At 38.6% G+C, this 27,476-nt stretch overlaps 1 protein-coding gene across 7 annotated transcripts in view; it reads right to left on the bottom strand.

The window, feature by feature from the left end:
- Nucleotides 1–27,476, bottom strand: part of LOC120416854 (transcription factor collier) — a 73,467-nt gene that overhangs the window by 22,172 nt on the left and 23,819 nt on the right. For all 7 annotated transcript variants that reach the window (XM_039578747.2, XM_039578749.2, XM_039578751.2 and 4 more), the window contains exons 5-6: nt 19,563–19,636; nt 17,709–17,777 (exon numbers count right to left, since the gene is read on the bottom strand). In XM_039578747.2, the coding sequence (XP_039434681.1) occupies nt 17,709–17,777; nt 19,563–19,636 (143 nt within the window). The remainder of the gene's footprint in view (nt 1–17,708; nt 17,778–19,562; nt 19,637–27,476) is intronic.

Raw genomic sequence — 27,476 nt, 5'->3', positions numbered from 1 at the left:
ATAAATGGGAAAACATCGACCAGATTGAACGGTTCGCGAAATCGAGCTATTTCGTCGTTCGAATTAATTAGTGACGATTAAGCTGGCTGCACTGCAGCTGCAATGGTGCACTGGAAAAGACAAATGTATTCGCGACGACGAACTCGAAAAAAAGTGCATCCGAGGACGATGACAACGACGATTGTCACCCCGGATGTGCAGGGACGATTAATGTCCTTCCACTGGAAAGGGTCATTTTTCACGAGATGCATTCTTTTGCTTTTTCCTGATTCGGAAAAATACAGACTGAAATGTCCAACCGTGAAAATTTAGGAAAAAAATCAACATTTTATCTAGTTGGTTAGATGCTTCAAGTCTTTAAGATATTTATTTAAAGTCATCCTAAAGTTGTATAGACTTTTTTTATGATGATGTCAAGGTAGAATAGATTGGAGCTCCCTGAACACGCTAAAATCGGCAGAATTAAATTTTAGAGAATTTCTTGCAAAAGAATAGAGTTGTAAATTTCGGGTACAAATGACTTGAAATCATTCTAAGATACCAAGCGTCTCCATTGAATTTCTCTTTCTAAGAACAAAACCATGGAGGCGCCTGGTTTCTTAGCACGAATTATAGCATTTATACCCAAAATTTAGAACTTTATTATTCCACAAGAAATTTACTAAAATTCAAATCTGTCAATAGGAGTGTGTTCAGAGAGCACAAAACACTTAAGTATTTAATGAAATCAACTTCAAAATTGTCGTGTTGTGTTGGTATTTCATTAGATCATTTTTAAAGATTTCTTTATTAAAAAAAAGTTGTATTTTTTTCGCCTCCACTAGAATGTAACATACACTTTTAAACAAATCAATTCACATCGATACATTTTTTTTAAATTTCGGTCTTAATTCAAGTTTCAAACAACTTTAGGTCAAGACCAACTCAGCTAAGCTTAAGTAAAGAATTCTACAAATTGTATAAATTCCTTTCCATCAACGTTTTCAAGTGATTCTTCCCGTAATAAAGAAATAAAATTATACGTTATCACATTCAGAAAATCACCCATCGTTTCCAAAAAAGGGGCAAAAAACATCAAATTCAGCAAAAAACAAATCCTTTCCCCTTTCCAAGAGAGGCCATTCCAATCTGCAAGCCTCTTCCCCCACCAATTTCGGTCGCCATGCCAAAAAATCTGCATCCATCCACCATTTTCCGAATGTCGAACACGTATCAAGTCGGATACATTTATTTCCATTTCTGATTTCCATCCAGTCCCCTCCACACCCACGGCATAAACCCTTGACGACACAAGCCGGTGTGTAAGGGTTGAGAACAAGCGTGTAACACTTAACAACGACAGCAATAATCTCCTACAATAACTTCCGCCAACCAACCCCTCTGAGAAGGACGACGACTTCAACGACGACGGTGTGAAGAAAAAGAAAACTCTGACAAAGAAAACTCTCCCCCCGTGACAACGCCGACGACGGAGAAGGCCCCGACTCCCTGGAGAATGGCCACCGAATGGGCAAGGAAAGGGAAGGGATCCCATGATACACCAGCATCATCATCAGGATGAAAAGTGCGTTTGTCTGGCGAGGACCGACACCAACACAAGCTCAGGCAGGAAGGACTAATACAAATGCGGAAAAGCAGGCCGGAAAATCATATGGGTTCAAAACAACAACAAACGGGCGAGCGGTTTTTCGGGAAAATGAATTGGGGGAAAATCGGTGCGAATCCTTCAGAGTTAGTCTGTGATGATTTTTCCTTCTCGTTTTGGAGGAAAATGGAAAATGGGAAATGCAGCGCGTGATGACGCATCGAAATGGCGTGAAAAGTGCGCGTCAATGGTTCATTTCATGAACAAAAAAAAATTGCAAAAGGTTTTCCAAGTTTATTTCAGACTGCATTGCAAATGCTCACATTTTGATGCCTCAGTGCTCTCTTATGCTAACTAGATAGGAATCTCAGCAAGCTTAGTACAAGAGAGCATAGAGATATCGATCAATTAAATTACGAATTTGCAAAATTTTCATGTTTGTTTCACTCAATTTTCTTGTTTTTTGTGTTCAAATTACACACGTGATAAAAATAACGTCGAAAAATACAATTCAAATAGAGCAATTCCAGTTCAAATCAGGATTTTTTCTGGTACTTTTGTACCCGACCCTCTCCGATTTCAATGAAACTTTGTAGACAAACTTGTAGGAAATTGGACGGGCTTTCTGATAAAAATACACTGAAACAAAAATACACGCCACTTTTATGTCATTTTTCAATTTTAAGTCTAAAACTTAAATTTGAAGGTGATGTCACGATTTTTTTTCGTTCAAAATTTTTGAGGAAATAGCCTAAAATGTTACTAAAAGACTGACGAAAAATGCAGGATGGTATGTCTCTCCTAAAAAAAACAAAAATCATTGACTAAAATTGTTTTTTTGAAAAGTGGTCTAAACGTCAAAATTTTTAAAAACCGGTAGTGGGAATCGATTCCCCAGATAATTTTACATAAAAGTCTCCGTACTGACCATTGTCCTATGTCCAATCCTTGGGAAGATACAGCGGTTTTAAAAATAAAAATGTTGAAAAAACGGGATTTTTGGTGGTTTTTGACAATTTCTATATGACAGACTTGGTTTTTCAGTCTCGCCGGGACCGTGGTGTAGGGGTAAGCGTGATTGCCTCTCACCCAGTCAGCCTGGGTTCGATCCCAGACGGTCCCGGTGGCATTTTTCGAGACGAGATTTGTCTGATCACGCCTTCCGTCGGAAGGGAAGTAAATGTTGGTCCCGGACTAACCTAAAAAAGGTTAGGTCGTTAGCTCAGTCCAGGTGTAGGAGTCGTCTCCCTGGGTCCTGCCTCGGTGGAGTCGCTGGTAGGCAGTTGGAATAACAATCCAAAGGTCGTCAGTTCGAATCCCGGGGTGGATGGAAGCTAAGGTGTAAAAAGAGGTTTGCAATTGCCTCAACAATCAAGCCTTCGAACACCTAGTTTCGAGTAGGAATCTCGCAATCGAGAACGCCAAGGCAATGCTGTAGAGCGAATAATTTGATTTTTTTTTGAAATATTTTTAACGGAAACCTCGTCCAATTTCCCATAAGTTTGCCTTTGACAGCTTTTTGATTTATATCGTTTTTATATTTACGTAATCAAATTTACTATCCTGGTTTCTACCACACTGAAAAAAATATTCTATTTTCAGTTATAAGCAATGTAATTAAGCTTATATCTGTAAGCCCTTACATCCAATTGAAATGCTGTCAAAGGCAAACTTATGGGAAATTGGACGAGCTTTCCGTTAAAAATATTTACGAGACTGAAAAACCAAGTCTGTCATATAGAAATTGTCAAAAACCACAAAAAATCCCGTTTTTTTCAACATTTTTATTTTTAAAACCGCTGTATCTTCCCAAGGATTGGACATAGGACAATGGTCAGTACGGAGACTTTTATGTAAAATTGTCTGGAGAATCGATTCCCACTACCGGTTTTTTAAAAATTTGACGTTTAGACCACTTTTCAAAAAAACAGTTTTAGTCAATGATTTTTGTATTTTTTTAGGAGAGACATACCATCCTGCATTTTTCGTCAGTCTTTTAGTAACATTTTAGGCTATTTCCTCAAAAATTTTGAACGAAAAAAAATCGTGACATCACCTTCAAATTTAAGTTTTAGACTTAAAAATCAAAAAATCTCATAGATGTGGCGTGTATTTTTGTTTCAGTGTATTTTTATCAGAAAGCCCGTCCAATTTCCTACAAGTTTGTCTTTGACCACTTTTTGATACGACGTAACGGCTTCGAGATACAGTAATTTTTAAATTACAGAATACAAAAATATTTAAATACCTTACGCCCTCCTCAAATGCTATTCTCGAGTACTATTTGCTCCATAAGTTTCATTGAAATTGGAGAGGGTCGGGTACAAAAGTATCAGAAAAATTCCTGATTTGAGCTGGAATTGCTCAATAGACTAATACAGATCGAATACAGGTCCAAATGTAGACATTAGTTTGACAACTTTGTTTTACGTTTGAGTGCTTTTTAAGTCGAATTAGCGAGCATTCGAATTAGCAGACATTCGAAGTAGCGAAATTCGAATTAACGAATCCGCTCTGTATTGATTGCGCCAGTATTTGAAATTAAAATTATATTTGCTGATAGTGACGAGATTTGCCTGATCACGCCTTCCGTCGGACGGGAAGTAAATGTTGGCCCCGGACTAACCTAAAAAGGTTAGGTCATTAGCTCAGTCCAGGTGTAGGAGTCGTCTCCCTGGGTCCTGTCTCGGTGGAGTCGCTGGTAGGCAGTTGGACTAACAATCCAAAGGTCGTCAGTTCGAATCCCGGGGTGGATGGAAGCTAAGGTGTAAAAAGAGGTTTGTAATTGCCTCAACAATCAAACCTTCGGACACCTAGTTTCGAGTAGGAATCTCGCAATCGAGAACGCCAAGGCAATGCTGTAGAGCGAATAATTTGATTTTTGATTTTGATTTGCTGATAGTTTTTTTCTTGGTGCATTTTAATTTGATAGAATTTTGCAATATACATTTTTTTTTTAACAAATGCCTCATTGATCCAACTTCCCTTACGATCCCAAAAGCCAAAATGAGCAGCTACTCACTTACAATTTTTCGAGGTTAAGCACTCGTAAATGCGATGAACATGTGCTGCTGCTGCTCGCAATTGTCTCTTGGTTTCACGCACTCCGAGGGGTTCGTCCTGGCCCTAATTGGTTGCGTGCCGTGCGTGGCGGCGATGATTAAGGCCCCCGTGTAACTTTTACTTTTTCTAGTCCAATTTGACAAAGAATAGATTTATGCTCTGCCGGCGGAGCGCCAACTTATTACATGTAAACACAACGCTAAACATAGAAACCGGGAGTCGTAAAGCTACCCCATGAACAACTATTTTTTCCCCGGATCTTGTTTACGTACAAGATTTCTTCGACTTTTGGACGGATCTGTTTACTTTTCACAGGCCGCCAGGACACGTGCCACCTCCGGCCACCTCTTCGATCAATAATTTAATTCTAATCCAATCGGGCCAATGTTTACCTTTCCTCCGCCGGCATCACTCCCCGTTCCAAGCCCGGTAGCACGTGGCGTTTAAATTGTCAAACAGCACGCGGTCAATCCCGTGTTCACGGGTCTTCTAACCTGTGTGTGACCATCGTCCCCCGATCATAAATCATCTGTCAACGGTGGGGCAGCCAGCCAAGTGTCGTTAAAATTCCACTCCACCATAAATCATTAAATTAATTGAATCTTTTCGCAAAAACGGAGCCCACCGCCTGATGGGTATTTGCAAGCTGGTTCTTTAGCATAAAACTTGTCCTGCCCATTTCTGGTCACGCCGCCGCACCGCCGAAGAGCTCCTCAAGAACCGTCAGATGTCGGGCGAGGGGACAACCATGATCTACGTCAACACGTGTGCGTTGGCTCTGCTTCTCGTCTTCATCCACCTTCGCGGCGAAGCGAAGAAGATCGGACGGCGGAGAGCAACAAATTCCGCGACTTTGGAGGTCCAGCCAGCAAAAACACTCAACTTGCGCGGAAAATGTTTTATTGTTCCAGGAGACAGCAGATCGATTGAAGGAAGACGACGAACGTGAATCGAAAGAATCGACCACGACTACGACGACGTTTGCAGGGTCGGAAGAAGATAAAGTGGTGCCGCCGCAAACGGTTAAACATCTTTCTTGTTTTGGAAGTGCGCGAGCTGACCCGGTTCGGATTACATTAAAATAAATGTTTAACAAAGCGGAGGAATTTATTCCGGGTGGGAAGAGAGGGGAGGTCGATTCTGGAGGAAGGAAATGATTATGACTTTTCGGGAGCAATATTGGTTCGATTGTTATTTTTGATGACGTTCTGAATCAGAATTGTTGTTTTTTTTTTGTAGAACTGTGAACTGTTAGTTTATAAGAACCAATGATAAGAATACACAAAAATATTGAAATCGTTCCAATTTTTGTTTTTCTTGCGAATTTTTGTGTTCAGGAACCAAAACAGTAAAAAAGAACTGAAAAAATGGAATGAAAAACGGTTATAAGTGGGTTACGATGTGTTTTTAGTGCTTTATGAGTCAATGCAACTATCTAACAAAATTTAAGATAGACGAAGGTTTTTAGTAGCATCTCCGTAAATGTAGACAATGAAACATAATTTTATTTGGAGCTGTATTTGATCAACATTCGTGTCTTTTTGGCTGAATAATCACGAATTCAATTTATACATTACGAGATCTTTATCATTTTCTCTAATATCCATTCAAGCTGACGCTACTTTAATGAAAAAAATCAACCGTAGTATTTTTTACCTTTTTTTAAATTATTATATTTTGATTTTGATTTTTGATATTATCAAAAACATGTGCGAAAGATGATCTCAAATACATAAAAAAATAAAATAATTTAGACAAAAGAGAGTCAAAATCACTAGCGTGCACAGGGTGGGGCAACATGGGGCAGTTGCCCCACCATCCTCAGAAATTTGTTCTAAAATTGGTCAGGGGATGTCCATAAACGACAAAATTTTCCGAACGCTCATATGGTTGCCACACCTTCCTCGAGGATCTAGACACGCTAGTGGTCAAAATAACAAATTTTCTCCAATTTCTCTAAATCAATTCAAAAATCCAGAATTAGCTTCCTTTGTTCTATCTATTCCTGCACGTTTTAAAACGTTTTAAAACATACTCGTGAAAGGCAGAATATCATTTAAGATTGATTTATAATCATTGGAAAACATAAAATTTAATTTTTGTTGGATCAGCCATGGTAAACCACGACACGACATATCACGGACATTAAAAAATCATAATAACTTTTGATGTAATGTTTAAGGGCATCGGCAAACATCAAAAATCTTTTAAATAATAATCAATAATGGACAATCACTAATTTCAAAAATCTTTCGAAAATCGACTTGATTCAATCAAATCGTGTTAAACTTTCAATGCTTTCACTAAGAATATACTTTTTGGAAATGTAGTAAGTTTCAAAGTATAAACACTCAAAATTGTTCACAAAATACTGCATTTTTTCGAAAATACTAAAATTTTCATGATTTGCAATATGAGTATCAAACGAAACGAAATTCGATATCCATTTTCAGTTTATTAGATATTTTTTTAATAAGGTGAAAAAGTATTTTTCAGAAAAAAACTCAACTTAAGTGAAAAGGCATACAAAATTTCGCTTCGTTTTTTTTCGGGACCACGATTATACCATATTGCAAATTATAAAACTTTTAGTATTTTCGAAAAAATACGGTATTTTGTTAACAATTCCGTAGTAACAGTTCAATACAAACAGTCTATCCCCCTCTTACTTGACGTGAACTGTCAATTGAGCAAAAGGGATAGACTGCTTGTTTACAATCACAAATTCACCCTATTGAACTGTTGCTACGGAATTTTGAGTATGTTTACATTGAAACTTACTACATTTTTAAAAAATATATTCTTAGTGAAAGCATTGAAAATTTAAAACGATTTGTTTTAATTAAGTCGATTCTAGAAAGATTTTGAAAATGAGTTATCGTTTTTTATCGGTGATAAGATTATCATCGATAATAAAACCAAGGTTGTTAGGTTTTTACAATTTTTTGTGATGTTTTTCAACAATTGCGATTGAATTGGATTTTTTAAAATATCAAATCTTCTATAAAACATATTCAATGAAGCTTCATTAATTATTTCTGAAAACTAAAAGTTCATCAAAGCCCCAAGAACCTCGTTCTCCCCTAGGTCACGTGAGCACCTTTTATCACGTTGTCAGTCATTTAGTCGAGGAGGGTTGGTTACTTCTTCTCCTCCCCACCACCTCCCACCCTTCTCACCAACCAGCAATAATTACGTGAAATTAGTTTTATGTTTACAAGCTGCTCATCGCAGCACGAAAGAAGAATCCCAGACTTAAATGGTCCACCCGGAATTGGGCAAGCCAGCCAGTCAGTTATTCTAGTCGACGCTGGGGAAGAACTTGAAATTAATTCCATTTTCCATGATCGATTTTCTCGCGGTCGGCAGGGCTGACTGGCCCACAACAGTCACGCCAACGCAACTCACACATCTGTTCAAATTAGCATATACTCCTCAACATTGTCGGAAGGATATTCGTGTGTGCGGTGCGTTCGAGCTAGGACTTCTATGAGTGTCAGATGGTCGCGCTATCGAGGCACCCAAATCAAGCATTTTCCGGGAAAAACCTTCCGGCGACGACTCTTGCACAATTTCAGCGCAGGAGCTAGACGTATAGTTCTGGAAAAGCGATTCTACCACACACGAGAGTGTGAGAGAGAGTGTTAATATTTATTTATTGTGCCCGATGCCTGAAGCGCCTCCGACGATGGTCTCCAGCAATGTGTCACACGTGGTCTAGACCAGGCCGGAATTTCAGGGACGACGGATGTGCCAATTTGCCTCAAGTCATGAGTCCTGGCTATGAAAATATGTAAATTCGATAGTATTAAATTTTCATTGCCATCACGCTGGAGAATGGAAGTGTCCACGCAGGAGTCGTATTGCAAATGTCTGTTGACTTCTTGATTGCAACAACAGTTCTGGGATGAAATCATTCATGAACAGTGGAGAGCAGACATGCATCGGCACTATGAGCTCTTTTTAACGGCACTCAGCTTGTTCTACATGGCATTTTCGTTTAAAGCAATGTTATGCTTGTTGCTAGGTAAAAATCTCTTGTTTTTGGCTTGAATAATGTGTACAAAACATTGGTTCATTGGAAAATCCGATTTTAGCTATATTTACATGTAAATGTTCTCTTAAGCTCTCAAGAAGAACTTCTTAAAAGCTCTTTGAGTGCAATTAAGAGTTCTTAACCTATATCTCGGTTGGGTTTCAAAATAATCTCTCAGGGTCTTCGGGAGCCTAAAAGACAAGCGTAATTAGCGTATTCTAATCACTGGCACAACATGCTGGGTATCTTCTACGTGAAATGCCAAACAAGTTCTTCTAAAAGAGGAGTTAGAGCGGATGCATGTCTGGTGGAGAGACTAGATAATGTTCAATATGCTTGGATTTTTTGAAAATAAAGTATTTGTAAAAAGTAGAATTGAAAAAAAAACTTCGGAACGAAATTTTCTTAACCCCAAGACAACGGTAGACAACGCTTTATTTTCAACGAACGAACCCAACAATTCTTGACAATTTGTCTCTACATTCCACAACCAGCTCTGTAACAAGCTGTTGCATATCTTGTCCAACATCCAACTCCACACATGCTTCAGAGTAAGAGTTACTTTGTCACTACTCCGACTCTTCCAGAGTGACCAGAACTTCATTTCACCTCCAAGAATCCAACTTCAAACCAGCTGGTCACCCGCTGCCGAGGAAAAAGGAGACAAACTTTTCCAAGCAGTAGCAGCAGCAGCCACCAACTGATAATGTCAACCTTCATCCCGTTCACGTGATGTGCCATAAGGAAAGAAACGTGCAGAAAAAAAACACAGTCACACAAGCGCGTGCCAGCTAGTTAAATGCTCCGATTAAATTATTCATACAAGTCGACGGTGCCCGATTATGTAACACACACCGGACGCAAGTCAGCCTGGATGAAGAACATCATCATCGTCATTTACATAAACGTGAGCATTTCTTCCTGGCGTGTCCACCTTTTCCAGACATTCTCCGAGGTGGAAAGATATACCTATGCTCACATATGACACCTTGTACCCCCACTCTTTTGGTTTGGCATTCGTTGGAAAACTGTCCGAGTGCATTAGGAAAATTAAAAAAAAAGTTGGTTGGAAAACTTGAAGGGCTTCCGAAAGAAATGTCGTGATATCTATTATCGTTATTAGGTTGGACTAGTTTTTTTTTTTCGGGACCACGATTATGCCATGTTGTTATCCTTTTTGAAGGTTTCGTGGTTGGATCGTTTAATCATATTATACGCAAATTGATTGCTTTTCAACGACACGCATGCAATCGTTATCGTATGACAGAAGAATGTCGAAAGCGTTAAGAAACAAGATTCAAACACGCAACAAGTTGACGTTGGACCAGCGCTTTTACAGTCTGGGCTATTCCTCACCTCGCTAGTAGTCGTGAACGCTGTTCCCAAACGGAGCGAAGAACGACACAAAGAGGAATGCAAAAAGTTGTTTGCCATGGACGGAATTGCAACCGTGCGTGCGATTGTTTTCGATTTTTTTTTTCAATTTTGTTAAAGCTGTTGAACAACTCCTGTTTCGTTTTGACCCTCCAAGGAAATCATAACGAACGAAAAATTCCAAAACGATCGCGGAAAACCTCAAACAATGGCTTCTGTGTGCTTTATGGCAAACGCATTCAATCACGCATTCATAACTGGTCGTTTTTAATGAAATTAATGAAACGACACAAAAACAGTAGCGAGCGCTCTCTCTCTCTCTCGCTTGTTGGTCAATCGTTATCCTACCAGGCCTACTAGACCAAAGCGGGGGGCCCGAACACAAACGATCAATAACAATCAATAGGAAAGGTGGAATGTGTAATGTATCGGGTGAGTGATCGTGTGTGTATTCGTTTGACCAGTCGCGAACCAATTCAATGCTAACAAAGTGGCCGCGTGTGCGCGCGTGTTGACTTGACGTGCGCATTTCACGTCACGTCCCCTCGCGTTCCTCCCTTTCCCCACTAATAAATTCTATATTTGTACCGAGAAATGGATTTATTTCTCGAATTATTATTAATTTAATCTCCTTTGCTCGTTCGCGGTATACTCTCCTCCCCTCGGTTCGGTCGGTGCTTCGCCGAAGCACGCGATGTCAATAACTATATCGTCAATAATAATGAGCCCGAACCGCAAGGAATTGAACGTGCGCGAGAGAGTATTTTGCTCTCAATTGTAAGCTGAGCGGAAAAGCCCCTGCTAGCTTTTTTTTTATTTTACTTTTTTTTCTTGAAAAGAAAAAACGCGAAACGCACGTTGTCGTCGACTTTGAAAGCGAATCGTGGTTCTGTCGTTTTCTTATAAAATGTGTACCATCGCGGCGATGCATCGCACACGGAGAACGTGCGCGGTCACTTGCACTATTGGGCTGGGAGGAATAGGGTTGGTTTGCATTTTGACATAATGAAAAAAAAAAAGGATTTATAGTTTTAATTTTTTTTTTTTGGACCAAGTAACCCTCGTCAGTTACATGATCTCAAAGTATGGAATTTAAGGAGTTTTTTTTGTTATTGTATTTTGTTTTACTGATCCTCGGTCCCAACCTGGTCACAGCACCTAAAAGGACCTAATAAAAATAAGTTAAGAAAAAAAAAATAGTTTTAATTTTTCAGCAATTACATTCAAGTTTATGTAATACTTTGTTAATTTGACATTGAGCATTTTACATATAGTGATTATTTTTTCATTTCTGGACCCTGAATTCAGAACCATCATTGACAGTCATTGCCCGAAAAGTGAAAGACACCATCTACCACCTTAAAATCGGCCCCAAAAATCTAGAGGATTTTTTTTTCAAAAAGCTTCAAAACTTTAATGGATTAGACTTGCAATCGACTGAAAACTACTTAAATTGCTTTTTACGTATGATTGAACCAATTGGAACATATTAAAAATTCTTATAGAATTTCAAAATTTTGTTTTTTTCACGAAAAAAATATGTTTTGCATAAAACTAGAATTTTTTGAAAACTTTTGATTGGAAAACATTGAAATGTTGATGCCATATCTGGCCATTTCAATTTTTTGTTAAACTTCATAAAACATTCGCAACGGACTTTACTATCATTATGAAAACATTCACAAATAGGATTATTTAAATACCCACAGAGTATCATGTTTTTCTCAAGAAAAATTCGGTTTTAAGTGTTATTGAAACAGAGTTGAAAATATCTTCAGATATAAAAGCATTTTCAGTACAAGTTTTTTTTTTAGTAAATTTTGGGAAAGATTTGATTCATGCTATAAATTGGTTTTGGTGACTAGAAATATCTAGATTATTTTTAATTTTAAAAGAGCAGAACATTCTACAAAAGTTGCAGTCTTTAACATTGAAAATCGAACCGATAGTTTCCGAGATATCGCGAAATGAACATTGAGTGTTGATGAGAAGACACTGAGAAAAACTAATTTTTCACTAAATTTATGCTTTGGGAGGCTGTTTTTCAGAAATCAATAGTTCGTTCAACAAAATCTTCTCTCTTAGATGATATTTTCTGCAGGCGTGTTTTTTATGAGCTATTTTCAAATTGCACAAAAATTACATCTATCGATAATTTTTGCTTTGAAATGACTTAAATTTGAAAACGGTACACTCTTTTAAAGAAGGTGTAGAGACATTTTTGAATGCAAATTTGGGTTTGCATTCTTAAACGATATTTAAATTTTATTTTACAATATTTCATATTTTACCAAGAAATCATTTTTTTTACTTTTTTTTACTCCGCTTCCAGATTTTGCACCACAATAAACTCAAGTACGAAGTATGCATTTTGAGTCTTCTAAAATAAATTAAAGAAATAGAAAATTGAAAAAATAAGTATTTTGACAGTTCAACTTAGGCCGTTGCAAATATTTTTATGTTTATGTCGCCCCCCACCCCCCTTCATAATTGGTCTGAAAAATCAGGGAGCAAAACAAATTTTTTTTCAAAAAAAAATCAAAATTTCCATGAAAATTGAAGTTTTATCAACCGAGAACAATCTCAAATGCATTTTTTTGCATTGATAATCATATTAAGCATGTTTGGGCTTGTTTAAAAATGATTTGAGTTTTTATGAAATTCCAATGTACAGCACCGCATAAAAAAAAATCAGCAAAAAAAAAAAAATTTCCTCAATACTACTTTTGGAAACTAATGACGGCAAAACAACTGGACAGGTTTATAATGCATTTTAAAACACTTTTTTCACACTTTTTTGAATCCATTACTTGTAATTTAAATTTCATACTTTTTTTATCTTTTTGCACCCCCCTCGACTTTGGTCAGAGGCGAGGGACAAAAACTTCAAAAAAATATTTGCAACGGCCTTATAGTGAAGTCAAATAACTGTGTTTTTTACGATTACCATTTTTTCTGACAGGTCCTTATCATAACCTACAACTTCGCTGAAGACACCAAGTCGATCATCAGAAAGTCCTTTCTCAAGTTACAGATTTTCGAATATTCACATGCCCATTTTGTATGGTAATGTAATAAAATTGTATGGAGCCTTAAATTGAAAAACCAATGATGAAAAATGACTTCTTTTGACACATCGATTGCAGGAACAAAGTTTTTCTAAAGTAACAAAAATACATAAATAAAAATATCGAAAAAAACATAAATGAAGTTTAATTTTGGAAAAAATGATAGTTTTGTATTACCTCATTTTGATGTAACTTTTCACAATTTATGTAGAACATGTGAAATTACGTTTTTAAAGTAAGTGTAAATTTACATTTTACAATTTTCTTCTTTACACAGTAAAAAAATGTGTAAATTAGGAAGGTGTAATTTTGGAAGATTGAGTATTACATCTTTAATTATGTACGTTCACCTCATGTAATATTACCATGATTTTTTTTTACTGTGTATAAAAATATATATTCAAACGTATTTTCACTTATCTTTGGCGTGCCCTCTAAGCTGTGATGTTATGGAAAGGACCACAAAAAAAAACATTATCAGTGCCGATACCTTCCAAGAAGTGATGTTATGAGTAGGACTTGTTGATGTATTTTGATTGCCTTCAACCAATCATCCGTCAAATGCCTTCCAAGCTGTGACGTTACGAAAAGGACAGTCACGAACGAGTTTGAAATATCTTAACCTCTTATTCACGAATTGAAACGTAGAGAGTTGAACCAACCCTATTGGATCCCCCGCAACATCGATACATAATTCATCTTCATCAGCTCGCCGCTGCTACAGCTTCTCTTCTGAACAAACTGACGAACGCTCACTTCTTGCGGTCTGTGCTGCGCTGTTTCGCTAGCTACCGTGCAGTGAGCCTTCAATATCCATATCACGTGCCATTTTTGACTTTAACAATAAACATTACAAAATTGGCATCACAATCATCCACCGTCTTTATTTTTATTCAATTAGACTCTGTTCTGCTGCTGCGGTCTCGGCCCGAGTGCATCTCGTAACGTTTTCGGTGCACGTTTTCCGGCGTGATGACAGCTTTTCTTGTCGTCGTCGCGCTCTTACAGCAGCAGCAGCAGAAGAAGGTGAAGGATATCAATTTCCCGTCCCCACTCATCGTCAATGTTGCAATTTTGACGCTGATTAAATTGACAGCACTTAATCCCTCTTTTGCGCGCGCTTTTCTTCGCTGGTGTCGATGAGAATGCCTTCAACTGCGTAACGGTTTTCCGAGCCCAACTCCAATTAAGTCTCGCGGCTCATCAATATGCGCACCACAGCCGGGGCAGGCCACACCTAGCCAGTTCGGGAAATTTGGTCATCTCCTCCTTGGGGCCAGGTGTGAAAATGTGGCACAATCCGGTCGTCGTCGCAGGAGCGAATTTCCACCGTGACGGTCCCATTTTAGAAGCAATTAATCTGCGCGAAATGCTCACCGGTGGAGGTTGAAAATGGTAATCGGAATCCGCTTGAGACACTTGCCACAGGGCTCTTGGTATAGGTTGGCCGTTTCGGGATTCTGCCCAAGATGGAGCATTTTTCAAATGTTGTGCCTTTTTTTTTTCTTCTTGGCCGGGCAGGCAGTTGATCTCCCCCCACAAGAGAACACTCTAGTGTAGTGGATGTCGCACGGTTTCGACCAAGGATGGTGAGGTGGCCTGTTTTGGAACCGAAACCAGTGGCCAAGTTTGATCAATTTTAATTGCTTGATTGAATAACATCTTGTTTAGCTGTGGTGGAGTCGCCGGTGGTCGCTTGGAAGATCATGTCGAACTGACCGTTGGAATGTACGGCAATCAATCATGACTGTTGAATATTAATTTGTCTGAACACGAGCTCATAAATCAAATCTGTTCAAATTATGACAGGATATGTTTAATGCATCGACACTTCCAAAATACGATTCAAATATTTTCTATTTTAAATTCAAAACAAAATTTCTTAGCATAACATTTCAACTGTTAATTTTTATTTTTGCTTTCAAACCGAAAATAAAACATTGAGGCAAACTGCACTACACTAAACCTCCGGTAGTTGGACACTTTTGAGTTTGAAGCCCGTTGATTTCACAACGTCAATCTTAAAAGTGAAGAAATGTCACTTTTTGCACGGCGCTTACACACACTATGAAAACAATGGCTTAGTTGTATTTGTGAACGCCAAGTAAAAGTGGTGTCAAAAGTGTCAAACTAAAAAAAAAGACCCTGATGGTCTGACAACAGTCAGTGTCAAATCATCGGAGTTTTAGTGGGGTAGAATGTACCTGCTAAAAGCAGTAACCACTAGCGACCACCTGCGGCGCTGCTGTTCGTACCGACTGTAGTACTGTGCTTACTGTAGTTACTGTAACAAACAATAAACAAAAACACTTTTTTGATAGTTTTGAAAAAATATTTTCAAGGAATTCCGAATATTTAGGAACTATAAGACCATGACTGTCACAAAAAAAGAATAAAAAGTAAACAAACCAAGATACTGAGTATTGGTGAAGACAAGTCAGAAAATGATAATTTTTAACTAAACAATTTTTATTAACTGTTTATAAGTTAAAGATCCGAAATGTTGTCACCAAAAATAAATAAAAGGTAATAATTTTGAGCCAAATTTTTGTCTTTGCAGTTTCAGAACTTGTTCGTTTTCTGAAAAAAGAATAAAAAGTAAACAAACCAAGATACTGAGTATTGGTACATTTTTCTACAATGTATCCCTTATGAGAGAGCTGTCATTTCTACCACTCGAATCGGGTGCTCCATTGGTGATTTTCCCAGAACTTGTTCGTATTTCCGTATAACAAAACTATTAGACCATGATTGTCAGAACAATGATTAAAAAGTAGACAAACCAAGATATTGGGTATTGGTGAAGACAAGTATGATAATGATAATTTTCAACTAAATTATTTTGATTAACTGTTTATAAGTTTAAAGATATGAAATTTTGCCACCAAATAATAATTTTGAGCCAAATTTGTGTCTTTTCAGTTTAGGTTCCCTTAAACTGATGATTTTCCCAGAACTTGTTCGTAATTTCCGATGAGCTTCAAGAAAAAATAACCTGACAGAGCAAAAAACCATCACCATCACCCATGTCAATCCATCAAAACTCCAATCGAGAGCCAGCAACAAAAAGTCACCTCCATTTCTGCTGCCGGCATGACAAATCTGCCGCGGCCAACCTTAAGGGTTGGCACATGCCGCCGGTCACAAGAAAGGGCCCCCGTTGAAAGATTTATGAGATCTTATCGCGGGGGACTTCTCTCCTTTCTCGATCGGCGAGGCGGCGATTCCTTAACCGCTGCGATCGATTCGCTAGTGTCAAATAGATGAAATATATGACGCTAATGAGGGTCGCCCATCTTGATCGGCTGTCATATTTCCGCTCCGGTCAAGCTTTTTGACAGCTGGGAGCAGATTTTCAGCTTTAAACTGCTGGAAAAAAAACCTGCTAATTTGGCCGGAATTTGCGCAAAAATTCGCCAGAACTAATGATCGCCGAGGTCGTAAAATTAAGCACGAAAACAAAAAGTTCTCGTTTTTCCTAAAAACCCATTCCGGAACGGTGTGTTCCGGCGTGTGTGGTCTGAATCAATCAAAAATACCTGTTTGCCCGGTGCCCAACGGCGGGGGGCATTACACTATACGGAGTCCGTACCGAGATTTGTTGTGCGACGACGTCTTGTTTGGGCCGCGATATCATTGTCCTCGCAGGAAGGTTGCGGAATTTCAATGAGCCTCCCGGTTCTGTGGTCGGATTCTGGGCAGGGGAAAAAGGCCAAAAATGGCACGCCGAGCATTTACAAATTTAATTTTCCGCGTAAAGTTGCTGCGGGGTGCCGAGCAGACGGATTTTTTTTAATAAGAACATGATTTGTTATTTTCAAGAACAAATTATGTTATAGATTTGATAAAAAAAATTACAGAGCTGTTTTACAAAAAATGTTTGGCTCATATGCAAAAAAATGTCCCGGGTGAAAATAAATTTTTACAAGAACACAGCTTGTTATTTGAATATCAAGTTATGTTACAATTGTTTAAATTTTGATGCAAATTTCGCAATCTAAGCTTTAATAATGTTTAAGATTTGTCTTCTTTTAGTTTCTACTTGAAATTTTTGTTATTTTACTCTGCTTATTCTGCTCGGGATTCCCAGCAAGCAGTTTGTACCTTTTCTTTCGTTTTGTTTTGATCGCCCGGGACGGGGCCACCCCGCCAGTCAGTTAGTGGTGGAGGCTTAAATTTGTTTTAATTACGATGGAATGAAGCTCGGGCAGCATCTCATGACCATGGAAGGGCACGGCCACGGCGTCACAAGTGAGACACGACAAGGAAAATGCCAATTCTGGTTAAGCCGATTGGCTGTGGAACACCCACGCAGCACCGTTTTTCCGTCCATTCCGCGCGCACTGTGTGAGGTCATTAGTGGCTGGGAAAATTACTTGATTTGCAGGAGGCGAGTTGTGTGGGCTTCTTTTCATTCACAAGATGTTTTTGTTTTTTTACTTATTTTTGAATTACCTCAACAAATCAAATTATAGGAAAATTTCAGCTTCAAAACCTAATTTTAGTCACCTGGCGACATAAAACAATCATAATTCGATTTACGAGAGTCACCAACGATGGCTTACAGAGAGTCGGTACTTACCGGTCTATAATCACAGGATCTGACGGTGTTTCGTTGCGATTGCCACAGCTCTTCTTGTCGCAGCATCGGCTGAAAATGCAACGGGAAAATTGAGTTATTATAATGTGACTATAGTACTACATGTTGGGGGTGTATCATTAACGCGGGCTATCATTGCTCTTTGGGGTGATATTTGGGTTTGGAATTGTGTGGAAATTTTAGGTTATGAGCAGTATAATTTAGGCGCAAATCTGCGCCTAGTGTTAGGCCAAATCAATTTTGTCTAGCAAATAACAAAGTGTGTTTCTTTTGCCGGAACAAAAGTTGTTCAGGCTCTTTTGGATGAAATTTGAGTTTGATTTTTTCAGAATTTTGTCGCAATTCTGCGCCTAGCGTTAGGCAAACAAAGTTTTATTTGAAATTTACAAATTATGTTTCTATTCACCTAACAAAATCTGTTCTAGGAAAATCCTAAAACCCTAATCTAGTTTGATTCCTGCTCCGCATGAATGACATCCAAAATCACCAGTTTGCCAACGCAAAAAACACATCGAACGGTATACAATAAAACTGAATTTTATGTTCATTGGCCTTTTATGGCGCGGGGTGGTAGAGATCTTAACCGGAATCTCTCCCTTCGCAAAACACGACTGTAGTAGTAGTTTTCACGTTTCGCGAAGCACCTCTCAAGGATCACTTTCAAGGAAGTGTGGCAAAAGTTTGTGTTTGTGAGTGTAAATGTGACAGTTTTTTTCTCGTCTTGTTTTTTTTTTGCTCCAACGACTTTTACGACCGGCGTATAAGGACAAATGGGCAGTTCTTCCAGGTTTTGTAGGATTAGGTTGGCGTACGGTTTCGGGCTAGGTCTAGATTGGGCCTTAACCGAGCTGGGTTAGGGTGACTTGGTAAAATTTGAGTTAAATTATTTGTAATTTTTCAAAGAAATTTTGACAATCATTGATCATCTCAAACAAAAACAAAACAAAAATTTGTTAATCTAACAGGATTTGATTCGAAACCATGACGACTTGATGTCATGACGTACTAGATTGTGTGTCACATTAATTGCCAGAGGTTTTCGTTTGGGTTTACAACTAAACTTTGAAAATTTGTTACTTTGTATTGCTATCAGTTAAAAAAGTTTGATATTCTGTGAAATTCCACAAATTCTTCGTCAAAGTCTATCAAAACTCGTCACCCTACTCTTAAGGTGACAAGCCTAGGGCCACCGTAATTCCAACACCACCCCTCTCGTCTGGGTTCGATTCTTCGACCAGCCAATCGCTTCCTAGCTCCGTGTCTCGTGGATCCGTCCCCGGGGGATTGGGACGGTTTCCCGGGCGCGCAAATCTCTGGAGGCGTGCTCTGCTGGGAATACAAAGTCGACTCGCACACAGACAGAATCGCCTAGGCGAAGGAAAAAAAAAGTATAAATATAGACACGCACGACGCCTACGCATATGCACGGCACACATCCATACAAATATATCGATGTATCGAAGGAGGGGGATCGCCCGAATGTATGTCGGACGCCGAGAAGGAGATGAAGAATCAAACATAAAAATATTGCGACCGTTCTAGTTTTTCTTCGCCGGAAAAACCGGACCAGCATCCTTGTCGTTGAATTTTATTGTGGTTCGTGTCGTGCCTTTTTTTGCTTCTTTTTCTCCTTAGTCAGTCGGTCCGGAGACCGTATGGCAGAACTTGTGCTGACTGATAAAAAGCTTTAAGTCTCATGGCCGAAGACAGACAGGCGGACAGGATACTGACGTCGCTGGAGCAACTTTGCTGGCGAGTGGCTTTAGTAAATCGCTATGATGCTGTCAGTTTGTTGGAGGCGAGCGATAGCCAGAGATATTACCAACGAAGACTCACCTGCACATCACTTCGTGGGTCAGTAGCACCCTGCACATTTCCGGGTTCTTGTCCTGACCTTCGTACACTATTGCCTGGAAAAAAGTTGAAAAAATAAAAAACGAAATTAGTAGTTGTTTTTTTAGTGTTGTCGCTGATAGTCTTGATTTTTCATAATGACAAGCACGAGTAAAATGATCTCGATTCGAATTGAGAGATAGCGAATACAAAATTGTGAGTAAAATTCTCTTGACCGTCTCGGTAGTAATCCTCTCAATGTGTCAACTGTACCATTTTAATACCACATTGAGAGCATTTTACTCTCAGTTGAAAGCACGCGAAAACATGAGTTCGTGTAAACGTGAACAAATTTCATGGAATCGTGAATCAAGAAGCAACTGTCATACAGGAATCAAGAGTCTGAAAGAAGGTTTAGAGCTGCATAGGTTTTTTTTGCTGCATAGGTTGCTCTGAATATTTTTGCTACTTAGGTCATGAATTCAATGTGTTATCTAACCCAATTCTGTCAATATTTACAGTCGAATGCACAAAAACCAACCCCCATTTCTCGTAGTTGCACTATTTAATTAATAACCTCGTAAATCTCTCGTTTCCTCCCTGCACAGCAAACGTGATCCGATAAATATTTCAACTTAATCGCTTGCCACTTTGTTCACCATCATTTCATCTTCATCTCCTCCCCGGACTCTCCGGAATCCGGATCCAGTCAGGGGGGCAATTCAATAAAAACCTGGGAGGCGAACTCCCCCTTAACAAAAAAAAGTGCACTCTCCGACATCAGTCATTGTCCTCGCCCTCCTTCGGAAGTGAGAGTTCCCTTCCTGAACCAAAAAAACAGTTGCATGGTTCTGGCGTGGGCCTATCCGGGGGGAACATCACAATCTGCACCGGAAAGTCGGGACCGTTTTGCTGGAACACGGGCCATGCATTATGAAGCAGGTAAAATCTCGTCCTCTTCCGCTTGGGCATCTCGTCGTTGGTCATTTGGAAAATAGCTCCAACGAAAACGAACCAAAAAAAAAAAAAAAAAAAAGACACTGACCAATCCAAACATATGTGAGCGGCCAGGTCCAGTTCGACTGGGGAGGTCGCTGGAAGAATTTAAACCTCTTTTGAGAGGGGGCGAAGTGGAGGGTTAGGGGAATGGCAATCCGGGTTAAATTCCGGCCAAAAAGAAACAAAACCAAAGTGGTGGCAGCAAAAAAACGATGCAACTCGCGCCCGTCCAGAAAACAAAAGCTCATCATAAAGTGCTTTTTTTTTCTTTTGTATGTTTTCGGATGTTTTTTACTCTAACTTTTTGGACACAGTAAAAAAAAAAGATTTTTCAAATAATTTGTACCACGAAATTTTGATCTCGTTGAATTTTGGTTCAGTAGTCTGAGAAAAAATCAAAAACTTCCTTTTTTCTGACTGCTGAGCCGAAAAACAACCTAACAATTTAAATCGGACATAATAATTTAACTTTTGTTACTGTTCCCTATTTTGCTGGTTGTTGCAGATTTTTTTTTGTTTTGCTTGACGTTGTTGCGCTTTCGCCGTTTTGGTCATCGTTTACTGGTTCAGTGATATCGTTGCTCACACATGCTGTTGTTGTTGCTGTTTTGTTCTCAATGAAGCCTGGGATGCTGGGAGAGATGTGATTATGATGTGTGTATGGGAGTTTTTCCAGTTTTTTTTCTGGCAGGTAGAAACGGAGCGGGAACTGGAGAATGTGTAAATAAAAATAAAAGGATCAACCAGGGCAGAGGTGTTGCTTTTTTTTAAGTGATGTTTTTTTTAAATAAATTTATGTGGTAAAACATCTTTGAGCATTAAATAAAACAATTGTCAATATTAATAATTGCAGTACATCCGAGAACACCCGAAAATGAATTGCAAAAATTAAAGCGGCCAGCCCTACTGCGTAGTGTTTACCGCAAAGAGGATTCTGTGAACGGATCACATTTCACAGAATCTACAGGGGAGGAAGGATGCGTGGACATACCGTACCAAACGCTCCGAAATAGTTGTGGTTGGGTGTGTGAGTGTAAATTTGGCAAATAATTATATTTAAAGGGAGGAATGGGGATTGGGAAAATGGAAGATGGAGAAGGGGTAGGAAGGATATTTCATTTAATCAATAGTATATGATTTATATTGGTATGGTATGTATGTAAAAAGAAAACAGCAAAAAATTATGGAAAGATCTCACCAAAATCTGGCTATTTTAAATAAGCAGCTTCAATCTTCATTTTTCTGCAACCGAAATTGGACACAGCCTGACGGCGTGACGGTCGTCACCTCCTCTTGGTTCTTGATAGTTTTCCGTCGACGAACCAAATCGAATAGAATCTGCTTCCATTTAGGGGCTGTTTAAGTGAAGGGACAGGCTCCGCAGGTTGCAAACAGCTTCTGGCTTTGCCGGAAGGGAATCTTCACCGTTCCGCCATACGAAAAAGTTCACGGAGAGCTTCACTTTTGTCTTCAGCCACATAAAGATTCTCTTGCAGAAAAGAGCCATCCGAAGAACAAATCCGAAACCGTCGTGGAATTTTGTAAAAATTGGCCAAAAAATGTGAGAAATATATATAAAAAAAAACGGAGAAAACGTCAAATTTACGACACCGAAAAAATTTAACGTCCAAACTAGCCCATGGCTAAAAAAAACTTTTAAACATATATTTTCTGCTGTTAGTTTGGTCCCTTGGACTCCCAAATCAGCAAACAAAGTTAGCATTAGCTATATTTTTAACATGTCTTAAGTCTCTGAAAGGTATCATTCCCGGTCGGGCATTTGGCGGACATGTTTGTTTTAGAAAAAAAAAACATTCAAATGCTGAATCAAAATGTAGAAGCATTTTACTTATCGTGAACTACAGCAAAATTTGAGCCAAATCGGAGCACTTTTGATCTGGATCCTGCTGGTTCAAATGGAACAGCTGTAAAGAAAATAGTTTGCAGAACAACTTCTGTAGCATTTTGTAATACTTGTTACATATGATTTTGAAGTATAACCCACATAACTTTTTTAAACCAACTAGCTACCACCTAGTTTTATTGAGGTTTTATGGTAGAATCTTGATTGCTTGTAAGTTTTATGTTGGCTTTCACAGCATCCAATGAGCATGAGATGATTTAAAGGTTCCAATAAGGTTTTATGAAAGTTTTAAGAGAGTCTTGAAAACCCGATGGCAATATCATGGTTAATGGTTTTATCTCATGCTCCTTTAAAACCAAGAGTGTTTTAGCTGTGCCTTTAGGCAGGCAAAATCTTACTTAAAACCATAAGCTCCTGAAAAGCATTTAACGCGGCCAAATAGCAATGCATAAATATGGCGCTAAACGCGTGGTTTGATTGATTGTGATTGACCGCCATCTTGGTAGAAAAAGTTGAAAAAGCAATAAATTTGATTAGCATTTGATGAAAACACACATTTATGATGAATTTCTGACATAACTAGTATAACCATCGATGTTCAAAAATGTGTTGAACATTTTTTTCAAAAACCTGAAACTTTTTTTTTTAATAAGGCTGGTACAAATATTTTTAAAAGTTGTTGTCACCCCCCCCCCGCCTTCAAAATTGGCCCGAAAAATCAGGGGGCAAAAAAAAAATCTTTACAATAAACTTCAAAATTTCAATGAAAATTCAAGTGCAACCAACTGAAATCAAATTAAAATACATTCTCCTGCGTTTAAAATAATTTTAAGCATGTTTGGGTTTATTAAAAAATCTTAAGATTTTTTGAAAATTTTCGATGCAAAACCTTTTTTTTTTGATACTTTTTTTGTTTTTGTCAGATCTTAGATTTTTTGAAAACTAATGATTGCAAAACAACTGAACTAGTGTAAAATGCATTTTAAAACACTTTTTTCATTTAAATGTGAAGACTATGGCTTATTAGGCTGGTACAAATATTTTTAAAAGTTTTTGTCACCCCCCCCCCCCTTCAAAATTGGCCCGAAAAATCAGGGGGTAAAAAAAATATTTTTACAATAAACTTCAAAATTTCAATGAAAATTCAAGTGCAACCAGCTGAAATCAAATTAAAATACATTCTTCTACGTTTAAAATCATTTTTAGCATGTTTGGGTTTATTAAAAAATCTTAAATTTTTTTGAAAATTTTCGATGCAAAATCTTTTTTTTCGATACAATTTTTATTTTTGTCAGATCTTAGATTTTTTGAAAACTAGAGATTGCAAAACAACTGAACTAGTGTAAAATGTATTTTAAAACACTTTTTTCATTTAAATGTGAAGACTATGGCTTGTTATTTAAATTTTTATATTTTTTTATTTTTGTGCCCCCCCCCTTGACCTCGGCCAGGGCAGAGGGACAAAAACTTTTTTAAATATTTGCATCGGCCTAATCAATTGTAATTTCAAAAGAATTGTTTTTGGTGCAGTAAGTTGATTTTTTTCAACCGCCGCAGAAATCAAGCCACCACTTGCGAGAAATAATTTTTCAAATTATTATAATTACCTCCAGTACATCCCAAGTAACATATTTTCCAGGAGTTCTACAAGATCTCTTCAAGATAGCTACAGCATAGCAGTTTGGACCGCGGTAGGATAAAACTCTCTTCAAGTACTCTTCCAAACTCCTGAAGAAGTTTTGAAGAGAATTTTATCCAACCGCGGTCCAAACTGCTATGCTGTAGCTATCTTGAAGAGCTCCTGTAGAACTCCTGGAAAAAAATGTTACTTGGGATATTATTTCATCATCGCCATTTTTGCCTGCCATCTCCATTATATCATTTTTTTTGTCAAAATAATATCTGTCTGGCATAAGACGTTTAAAAACGTATGAAAAGTCATTTTTCCATAACTCCTAACTGGTTTTTAACAAAGATTTTATTAAGGCTTTGAGGAGGTTGTTAGGATTCAATTTTAAAGCCGTGACAAACTTTTGCGGTGGTCCTTTTGGGTTTTAACAGAGGTTTATCGGGGTTCTGGGGAGGCTGTTACGACTAAGTGGTTTTAATGTTGGTTTTGGCTGATAGGTTTTATAGCGGTTGCGACAGCTTTGTTAAAGCCTAAAATTTTACTTGGGAAGTTTAAGATTTTAAATAAAGTTTTTTTGCATTATTTGAGGGGAAACCTCGAAATCGACCAGGGCCGAGGGACGAAAAAATGACTAAAAGGTTTAACAGCATTTCCTAAACATTTTTTTTTGTAAATTGTTTTCTTTGAAAGTTAGCAAAAATACACAAAAAGCGTTTTATAATCTGTTTTAACCTTTTTTTTGAGTTTTTTGAGTCAAAAATATTTTGACGCCCCTGTGCATCTCTATGCTGGCACGATGTGGGGGAGAATCAAAGCGGAAAAAGCGCTTTTACTCTGCAACTGTAATTGCTGGATAAACATCAACAAAAAAGAAACACCCATCACGGTCAAAGGGGGTAGAACAAAAACGCTGAACTTAGCCAGGTGAACCGGACACCGGGAGAAAAAAGAACACGTTTGCTGTTAATTTATTCAGTGGGCTTTTAATTCCAAGCATTTTTGTTGTTGGGTAGCATGCTGTTACAAATGTTTGCCAAAATGACTAAGTTGACATTTAAGGCAAACAGTATACAATGTAGATTAACAACTCATTCTTCACGTAGTGTCATATTACACAATCTCGAGGAGGCGTTCGGTGGTCACGTGCCTTCCAAGGGCAAATCATATTCCAGAAAAAATATCTACATCTTAATACGAGTTTCATAGAAGGGAAATCACCGCGATCTCGCACTTATCGCAAAACACTCTGAACAAACAATCAAAGAAGAACAAGAGGAACATACAGGAAGCATTCCGGACATATGTAGCACACACTACAATTATGGCAGCAGCATAAATTTCCCAGCCCCCTCCGTCGATCCGATTAGTGATATTTAAATGATTATTTCCTCTTTTGTGCGCGACGACGAGTATCGGATTCCGAGGGCCATAACGCCCCCTTATTTGTACAAGACGGCGCGCGCTGCAAGCGATTGTGTAAATTTTAATCATTTTCCCGGGACAGGCCCGGCACCCACCCCTCCGCGGTTCTTCTGATTATCGATGCCACGCGACCTTCAGGCGCACGTGGCCACCCGAGAGGAAACCACGTGTTGGCGCGCCCGCGCTCACATTTTGAGTAAATAAATACAATTAATAATTTTGATTTCTTCATTTCTTTTCCTGGGGAAATCGGATATCACCAATTTTTCCGGAAAGAAGGAAGGAAGTTGTTGAGAGGGCCAATTGGTGGTCGCACTTTTGTTTACAACCTGTCAAATGGTTTGTTTGGGCCGGCGGTTTTACAAACAAACCAGGGCAAACACAAATGTTCACATTTTTTTTCGGTTTGTTTTCCTTCTGTGCAACAACTATTTTCGCATGCAACAGAATTCATGAATAACTGATAAAATGCTGGACTTGCATGTCAATGTTTTTCCATTTGTTGTTTTTTTTCTGTAGTTGTTTTGTAGTCCAACGTGGTACATTTTTTACCCACGTGATCCAGAAAAGTGACACGTAAGCCGCCATTTACGCCGATTACACTCTTTTTGTGTACATGTGCCCGCTCTCTTGCAGCTCTTCAGCCGTTTAGTCCATAAATAAAATTTCATGAATTATTTGTTTGGCTTCCAGCACGGGTGTCCTTTTGCGTTTGTTTTTTGCATTGACTCCGTCTCTCACATCGTATCGTCGTCCAGCGTCGATTCCGGAGCGAAACCTTTTCGTTTTTTTCTGTTCCGGCGATTTGATCCGGAAGCCAAAGCCGAGCGAGATTCATTCAATCAAACTAATTGTGCAACACGCCTCTGACCTCTTCTCCGGGGGGTGATGCTGTGAAACGTTGTGTCGTTGTGGAATCCAACTCATCCCCCGGGGGACGGATTTGAAAATGTAAACAAACGGCTACCCCGCCGTTTCAGGGCGCTTTATCGGTGAAGTCAGGTGCATCCTGAACGCTGAACATTAGTCGATTTGGCATGTTTGTTGTTTTTTATCTGTTGGTTGAATACTTCAAAACATATGCTTAAAACAATTTAAGCTTAAGTTCGGTAGATTGTAAAAAAATGGTTTTTGAAAAAAAATCTCATTTAGAAAAATATTTGAAAGACAATTCCTATGAGCCCAAAAGCATGGAGATTTGACAACCCTATCAAATGGTATGAATACTTAAGTGTTAATTACACAGTTTATAAGCCGGATCTCAATGTTTTTTTTTTTATGAAAATGAGGTCCGGATCCGTCATAGGATGATTAATCAAAAGACCTTTTCAGTTAGCCAAAAAGATTGATGATCTGACAACCCTATCAAAAGTTATGAGCATTTAAGTGCAAAATGAACCCTGATGAAGTTATCAAAAATCGTGTTTTCTTATGGAAAAAATCCTAAAATTTCGTCCAAGGATGTCCTCGGATGTTCATGAAATGGTTTTCGAATAACTTTTTTTCCAATCTCTGTTCTGTGTGCTTAAAGCATGTAAGAGCCACTTCAGCAACACTTTACACATTAATTAGTTAAGTACTTCCTCAATCACACTTCCACTCACTAGTACGAGCAGTATAATCTTCGTGAGACTGCCGAGCTCTATCCCAAATCCAAATCCTTCCTGATTACATCATCACGTACGCGTGCCCGGCCTTCGGTCCAGCGCCAAGATCTTCATCGCCGGTTGTAACGCCCCGTCAGTTTGCCGCGCACCACGTTCAAAAGTGGTGGATTAAAATCACCCCTCAAACAAGCAACTTTAAAAAACCGCCTCGATAAGCGACAAACCCGCTGCTCTTTTCGCTACCATCCCGAAATCCATTTAGATATGGTCAGCTCGATAAGATCTCAATCTCCCGGGTACTGCCACTTCTCTGCTGTCACATGTGACGTGAGACGCCCTGTCGGAACCGGTAGCACTGGGCGCAGAGTGTAGGCAATTATGCAAGAGTTGGCAAC

This window comes from Culex pipiens, chromosome 2, assembly GCF_016801865.2.
Source record: "Culex pipiens pallens isolate TS chromosome 2, TS_CPP_V2, whole genome shotgun sequence".
Taxonomy (NCBI): domain Eukaryota; kingdom Metazoa; phylum Arthropoda; class Insecta; order Diptera; family Culicidae; genus Culex; species Culex pipiens.
The sequence above is the reverse complement of the archived record's forward strand: the minus strand, read 5'-3'. Positions and strand labels throughout refer to the sequence as shown.